Raw genomic sequence first — 8,263 nt, forward strand, 5'->3', positions numbered from 1 at the left:
GTTGCATACTACTAACCTTCTACTTGAACTTTGCTTACCATTGCAGATCATCCTCGTGCTGGCTTTCACTGCCGTCGCCACCGCCGACAAGCCGAGCTTCTCCTATGGCGCCCCTAGGGTAAGGCGCTCTCTTGTAACTTTTCCTTTAAATATTAAATATCAGGTACTCCCTTACCTTTGTAAAAAGTCTATTTGATGTACGCAAAACTGCGGGATTTTTTTTAGTGCCAGTGATATACAAGTTCTGATGTATACCACTCATAAACATTACACGTACACTCATTTTCAAATAAGCAAACGCACATGCCTATGATATGTGTGCGCGTGTGTTACTCATATTAACGTGCGCATTAATATGTTGCCATTGCCATTGTACGGCATCTCACTTGACACCACAAATTGAACTAGTTTATGAAACAAAATATTTCGTAATTTTGCAGGTAGCATCCAGGGAATCCTTCGAGTCCTTCGAGTCCCCTGAAGCCAAGTACGACTTCCAGTGGGCCGTCGACCACGACGACTCCGGCAACGACTTCGGACACCAGGAGGTTCGCGATAACGACAACACTCAAGGATCCTATTACGTGCAGCTCCCCGACGGCCGTCTGCAGAAGGTCACCTACTATGTGGATGGAGACTCAGGCTATGTAGCCGACGTCAGCTACGAGGGCGAAGCTCGCTATGACTCAGCTGAGTCCCGCGAGGCTCCCAGACCTGTCTACTCAGCCCCCAGACCTGTCTACTCAGCCCCCAGACCACGCGTCCCTGACTCCCGTGAATCCTTCGAGAGGCCCGTACCCATCCCCGTCAGGGCCCGTCACTTCGACTCCCGTGAATCCTTCGAGAGGCCCGCACCCATCCCCGTCAGGCCCCGCCACTTCGACTCCCGTGAATCCTTCGAGTTCGGCAGCTTCGACTCCCGCGAGTCCTTCCACTCGGATGAGGACGTCCGCCGACACTTCGGCTGAAGGACCGCGTGCAGTAATTCCCTGAATTTCAAATGCTGCGAATGTATTTATTAGCGTGAATGTATCAAATAAATGTTATTATGCAATGAGAAATAGTCTGTTAGCTTAATTACCCGATTTGTCACTATAATTCATGGATTTTTATATCAATAGTATATAAATTACACTCCATTCACCTTTTATTTAGGCTCAGAAAACACCTACTAGAGATCATATCGCTGAGAAGTCTCAACAATTGTGGAAGCATCAAAGATCCCAGAACAGAAAAAAGAAAGAAAGAAAGAAAGAAAAAAATATATATAAAACTACAGCAATTTCCATCAGTCTTTTTTGAGTGCCTACGATTAAACTTTCCAAGGGAGTTGTAATGAAATGCATCTTGAAAAAATATCATTTCCTGAGTTCGGGTGGTTTGAAAGAACAGGGAAAAAAAAAAAAAAAAAAAAATATATTAAGTGTACAGATTGCTGGGACAAAGTATCACCGAAGCCTCTGCAGTATGATAGTAATAGATGTTTCATGAATACTACAAGGGTAGACGAACAAAAAGCAAATAATGGTGACACCAAGCTTCGACATTTCCCCATAAAAGTAAAGTTTGTTGTCTATGAAATGTCCAGTAAACATGTTCCCGGCATGCTTGTTATAATAATAGCAATAATAAAAAGGAGTAAATGAATACGTATAGATATCAGTTTTTTTTTGTGTGGAGTAATTATAAATTTACGAATAAATATTGTAGCAAAAATATGAAAATTTCATTTAATTTCAAAGATCACCTTTATCTATAATTGAAGGTCAGTATATATATATATATATATATATATATATATAATAGAGTAAGATGTAACATTTATTTACAGTTTTATCATATCAAGGTAAATCAGAACTTCTACAGTTCAGATAAGGTTTCCTCCTCATTTTATATAGTACAACAAATATCACACACACACACACACATATATATATATATATATATATATAATATACTAATACACGGACATTAAGATCCCAAAGAAGGGATTGTTAATGTCACCTCAAGTGAAGGATCTACACTGAAATGAGAGGTCAGGTGACGTGGCCCTGGCCTTGCTGAGGTTAGCCTCAAAGCAGGTAATCTTTTGCAACATGAGGTCTCGGTGGACTTTTCTCTCTACTTATCACTCTCTCTAAGGGCGTAAGTGTTTATTTACTTATAAACAGATAAATAATTAAATATATACTTACGTATATATATGCACACACACACACACACACACACACATATATATATATATATATATATATATATATATATATATATATACCTATATGTATATATATACAAAAATATATTCGTATATATGTATGTGTGCCTGTATGTCTGTGTATATGGTTTTATGTATGTGGGTATGAACGTGTGCTTGCGTGTACGCATTTATACATACACATATATTTAGATTTTGGGATTGATAAAAAAAAAAAAAAAAAAAAAAAAAAAAAAAAAAAACGTACACGGTAAATGACACCAATGTTGCATAACATGCACTAAAAGTAGAATTAAAGAACTGGCTCCTGCTGCATGCTGTCACCTATGCCATTAACACCGTACTACATTTTCCAAAGGGATATAAAGAAAAAATCTTCCGGATAAAAAATTGACTTGTAGGCCACAAAAACCAGGCCTGATTCTGGCCGGCGGTATATAACGATCAGCAAGCGAGGGCGAATCACTGTTTTAACGACACAGCCGCCATGAACACCAAGGTGTGCTTTTCATTCTAGTTGTGAATCTTATCTCGAGAGATCGAGAATATAACAATGAATACATTCAGCTTATGTGAATTAGTTTTCAGTCATACAGATATGCTATCAAACCTAAGATGCATTAAATACAGTAACTTATAATGTATTCTTTAAATTTGTGTTATGTGCTTAGAATCACGTCTAATATCAAACCAATATTTTCACAAAAAAAATTTATAATGCTCCCCAATACAGATCATCCTCGTGCTGGCCTTCGCTGCCATCGCCGCCGCCGACAAGCCGAGCTTCTCCTACGGCGCCCCCAGGGTAAGCCTCCCATTTCTTAGGTGCCCTCTCGTTAGTTTCGATCAGTAGAGGATAGCAGTGTGCATGTGTGTATGTATATGTATTGCATATGTATGTGTGTTTATTTTTGCAGGTAGCATCCAGGGAATCCTTCGAGTCCTTCGAGTCCACTGAAGCCAAGTACGACTTCCAGTGGGCCGTCGACCACGATGACTCCGGCAACGACTTCGGTCACCAGGAAGCTCGCGATAACGACAACACTCAGGGATCCTACTACGTGCAGCTCCCCGACGGCCGTCTGCAGAAGGTCACTTACTACGTGAATGGAGACTCTGGCTACGTAGCTGACGTCAGTTACGAGGGTGAAGCTCGCTATGACTCAGCTGAGTCCCGCGAGACTCCCAGACCCGTCTATTCAGCCCCCAGACCTGTATATTCAGCCCCCAGGCCACGCATCCCTGACTCCCGTGAATCCTTCGAGAGGCCCGCACCCATCCCCGTCAGGCCTCGTCACTTCGACTCCCGTGAATCCTTCGAGAGGCCCGCACCCATCCCCGTCAGGCCCCGTCACTTCGACTCCCGTGAATCCTTCGAGTTCGGCAGCTTCGACTCCCGCGAGTCATTCCATTCGGATGAGGACGTCCGCCGACACTTCGGCTGAAGGACCGCGTGCAATAATGGCCTGAATTGCAAATGCTGCGAATGTATTTATTAGCGTGAATGTGTCAAATAAATGTTATGCAATGAAAATAATCAGTTAGCTTTATTATCCGATCCGTCACTATACCTCATGCATTTTTTATATCAATAGTATATAAAATAAACTCCATTCACATTTAACACTTAGAGATCAAAGTCTCTACAATTGTGGAAGCATCAGACACCCCAGAACAGAGTAAATGATATAATACTAAACCATTTTCCATAGGTCTTTTTCTAATACTCACGATTAAACTAACCAGGAGATTCGTAATGAAATGCATATCCTGAAAACAAGAACAAAAACACTATCTTATTCCTGAGTTTCGGGAGTCGGTTTAAAACAGGGTTTAAAAGAGAAGAATATTAATATATGTTAAGTGTGCAGATTACTGGGATAAAGAGTATCACCGATGACTGCAGCGTGGATTTAATAAAAGCTTCATGAATACAAAATAACACTAAAATTTGTTCTCTATGAAATGTCCAGTAAACATGTTCCGTCATGCTTGTGATAATGTTAGCAAAACAAAAACAACAAATTAATAAATGAAATACGTATAGATATCAGTCTTTTGTGGGGACCAATTATAGATTTACACAAATATTGTAGCAAAAGTATTACAATTTCTTTTCATTGCAAAGAGCACGGTATCTATAATCGAAGTGCGATAGAGAGAGAAAAAAAAAATCCTAGGATAAGATGAAAAATTTATTTACAATTTTATCATATCAAGGTAAACCATGACTTCTACAGTTCGGGATAAGGTTTCCTCCTCATTTTCTATCTTATAAGAAATACATCACACACACACACACACACACACACACACACTAACACTCACACACACACACTAACACACACACACACACACACTAACACACACTATAACACACACATATATATATATATATATATATATATATATATATGTAAACATACATATATACATATATACTGGGACATCAAAATCCCAAAAAGTGATTCTCAAATCTTACCTTAAGTGCAGGAACTAAATTGAAATGAGTAGGTCAGTTGACGTGGCCCTGAACTTGCCTCCGTTCGTCCTGAGGGTAGCTTAAAGCAAGAGACCTGTTGTTTTACAACAGATGTCGGTGGTCTTTTCTCTCTATTTATCACTTTAAATGCACATGTCTTTATTTACTTATAAACTGATTAAATAATACATATATGTATATATCTGTACACATACACATACGTATACAAGTGCATATATATACATATATATAATACATATATGAATATATTTAATACACATACATAAATGTATATACATATGCAAACATATATGTGCATATGTATGTGTGCCTGTATATCTGTGTATACGGTTTTATGTATGTGGGTATGAACGTGTGTTTGTGTGTGCGCGTTTGTACATACAGCCATATTTGGAATTTTGGATTGCTAAAAAATCACAGTGCTGCATAACATGCACTAAAAGTAGAATTAACGAACTGGCTCCTGATGCAACAAATCTGCATGCTGTCACCTATGCCATTAGCACCGTACTATATTTTCCAAAGGGATATAAAGAAAACATCGTCCGGATAAAACATTGACTTGTAGGCCACAAAAACCAGGCCTGATTCTGGCCGGCGGTATATAACGATCAGCAAGCGAGGGCGAGTCACTGTATCAACGACACAGCCGCCATGAACACCAAGGTGAGCTTTTCATTCTAGTTGTGAATCTTATCTCGAGAGACTAAGAATATAACAATGAATAGATTTAGTTTATGTGAAGATGTATGAAATGCAGTCACTTATAATTTGGTCTTTAAATTTGTTTATACGTAAACATCGCGTCTAATATCAAACCAATATTTTCAAAAAAAAAAAAACTTAATAATGCTTCCTGATACAGATCATCCTCGTGCTGGCCTTCGCTGCCATCGCCGCCGCCGACAAGCCGAGCTTCTCCTACGGCGCCCCCAGGGTAAGCCTCCCATTTCTTAGGTGCCCTCTCGTTAGTTTCGATCAGTAGAGGATAGCAGTGTACATGTGTGTATGTACTGCATATGTATGTATGCGTACCAGTGTAGGCAATGGATATACCTCCATACATGTATACATATAAACGCATACATGTATGGATTTACAAACACATACATATGGATATCGTGTTAAAGATGAATTACAAAGCACCATTTCAATCAATAGTAACTCGAAACGTATCCCGGAAGACTACATTATTCCACCCCATGCAGGTAGCATCCAGGGAATCCTTCGAGTCCACTGAGGCCAAGTACGACTTCCAGTGGGCCGTCGACCACGACGACTCCGGCAACGACTTCGGTCACCAGGAGGCTCGCGATAACGACAACACTCAAGGATCCTACTACGTGCAGCTCCCCGACGGCCGTCTGCAGAAGGTCACCTACTACGTGAATGGAGACTCTGGCTACGTAGCTGACGTTAGCTACGAGGGCGAGGCTCGCTATGACTCAGTTGAGTCCCGTGAAGCTCCCAGACCTGTCTATTCAGCCCCCAGACCCGTCTACTCAGCCCCCCGACCACGCATTCCTGACTCACATGAGTCCTTCGAGAGGCCCGCACCCATCCCGGTCAGGCCCCGTCACTTCGACTCCCGTGAGTCCTTCGAGAGGCCCGCACCCATCCCGGTCAGGCCTCGTCACTTCGACTCCCGTGAATCCTTCGAATTCGGCAGCTTCGACTCCCGCGAGTCCTTCCACTCGGATGAGGACGTCCGCCGACACTTCGGCTGAAGGACCGCGTGCAATAATGGCCTGAATTTCAAATGCCGCGAATGTATTTATTAGCGTGAATGTGTCAAATAAATGTTATTAAGCAATACTTGGTCGTTACATTTTCTGAAAGTGTAGGTAAAGGAAACTCAATATCACTAATGCTTAAAACACCAACAGTAGCGAATAATGTTTGATATATTTCTAAAGACTTTTTGAAATATGACTACGAACACATCTATCATATAAAAAGTCAATGACCATTATAATCATATTTTACATAGATTATCTTCGCTAGAAAAGAAAGAAAGAAAGAAAGAAAGAAAAACTTGCTTGGCATAGAATATTAGTGCATTTGATTATTTTTTCAATTGGTAAATACCTTATCAGTTATTCTGGCAGAGCAGGCGAAGCTAAGCTCATCTAATGCCAAGCTCGTGTTCATTTACAAAAGTAGATTTCACGAAAAAAAGACTTTCAAAAGCTTAGTTTCAAGAAGTATATGACTTGGATGGTGAGCAATGTATTTACAATGTATTATAACATATTGAATTATATATACATATATATATATATATATATATTTACATACAGATATATATTAAACATATATACACACTCACATGCATTTATATGTATTTAGGAATTTATATATGCGTATATAAGTATGTATATACATACATCCATATATACATACACACATACGCATATATACATACATAACACATACAGCTACAGATAAAAAAAAAAAAAATATATATATATATTATGATACCTTGAAAATAAAGAGAGCTTCACAGTACCGACACACACACACGTGTGTGTTTGTATGTATATAGGGCATAGGTTGCCTTATATATATGTATATATATATTTGGATATATATGTATATACACATGTTTATATATATATATATATATATATATATATATAATATATATATGACGTATGTATACATACATACTTATATACACGAACATACATACGCATATATATATATATATATATATATATATATATATATATGTATATATATATACATATATATATATATATATATATATATATATATATATATATATATATATGTATGTATGTTTGTATGTATGTATGCATAAACACACACACACACACACACACTCACACACACACACAGATATATATATATATATATATATATATATATATAGAGAGAGAGAGAGAGAGAGAGAGAGAGAGAGAGAGAAGTATGTATCCGTGATTTGATGGACGGATTTCTGTACAACTTCGCAACTACAACAAGATCTATTAGTGCCTAGTGTCAAATAACTGCCGAACTTGCTAAACCCCGTTCCATGATTCTATAGGAATGATTGATCTCATTTCTTCTGTGTTTATGATATTGTGTCATATTCTAAAGAATGTAGAGCATTAGTTCCCAACCTTTCCTATGCTGTAGCCCCGACCACTATATGATAATCTGCTTGGCTCGTTCAATGTCTGTCATATTTTCAGATTCAGTTGCTGCTAGTCAGGAATAGTGTAAAGGTGTCAGTAGCTATTGGACAAAAGCACTTCATGGAAAGATTTACGAATGTGTGAGAGATAATTATATGTTTAATTCGACATCATGATTTTCATATTATTAGCCCTCAGGTTGATAGAGGATCAAACAATGTCCTGAGTGCTTCATGTGTATTTACATCTTGTAATATTCTTTCATGATAAATTTCACTTATTTGCTTATATTCCAACCTACGTACGAAGTCCTTTAACACAAAGTTAAGGAAGTTCATGTACTTGTATGTCCCCATCAGTTTGTTTCAATCCCTATCTACTTACACAGTATATGGAATGTCC

At 38.5% G+C, this 8,263-nt stretch overlaps 2 protein-coding genes across 2 annotated transcripts in view; both read left to right on the forward strand.

The window, feature by feature from the left end:
• The window catches only part of LOC125032058, a 3,946-nt gene extending 194 nt beyond the window's left edge, over positions 1 to 3,752 (forward strand). Inside the window, exons 2-4 of the mRNA XM_047623022.1 lie at positions 47 to 118; positions 441 to 895; positions 3,474 to 3,752. Of these exons, the coding sequence (XP_047478978.1) occupies positions 47 to 118; positions 441 to 895; positions 3,474 to 3,660 (714 nt within the window). The 3' untranslated portion in view covers positions 3,661 to 3,752. The remainder of the gene's footprint in view (positions 1 to 46; positions 119 to 440; positions 896 to 3,473) is intronic.
• Positions 3,753 to 5,364: 1,612 nt separating this feature from the next.
• On the forward strand, positions 5,365 to 6,533 carry LOC125032183 (pro-resilin-like). The gene is made up of 3 exons (XM_047623264.1): positions 5,365 to 5,384; positions 5,584 to 5,655; positions 5,927 to 6,533. The coding sequence occupies exons 1-3, from the start codon at positions 5,373 to 5,375 to the stop codon at positions 6,443 to 6,445; spliced, it is 603 nt and encodes a 200-aa protein (XP_047479220.1). The 5' UTR covers positions 5,365 to 5,372; the 3' UTR covers positions 6,446 to 6,533.
• The last annotated feature ends 1,730 nt before the right edge of the window (positions 6,534 to 8,263 follow it).

The sequence above is a fragment of the Penaeus chinensis genome, chromosome 14 (assembly GCF_019202785.1).
Source record: "Penaeus chinensis breed Huanghai No. 1 chromosome 14, ASM1920278v2, whole genome shotgun sequence".
NCBI lineage: Eukaryota > Metazoa > Arthropoda > Malacostraca > Decapoda > Penaeidae > Penaeus > Penaeus chinensis.

Bases quoted from the DNA above. Each gene is read 5' to 3' on its own strand.
- LOC125032183 (XM_047623264.1), top strand. The intron at 5,656-5,926 runs GTAAGCCTCCCA...CACCCCATGCAG, and splicing joins TCTCCTACGGCGCCCCCAGG to GTAGCATCCAGGGAATCCTT.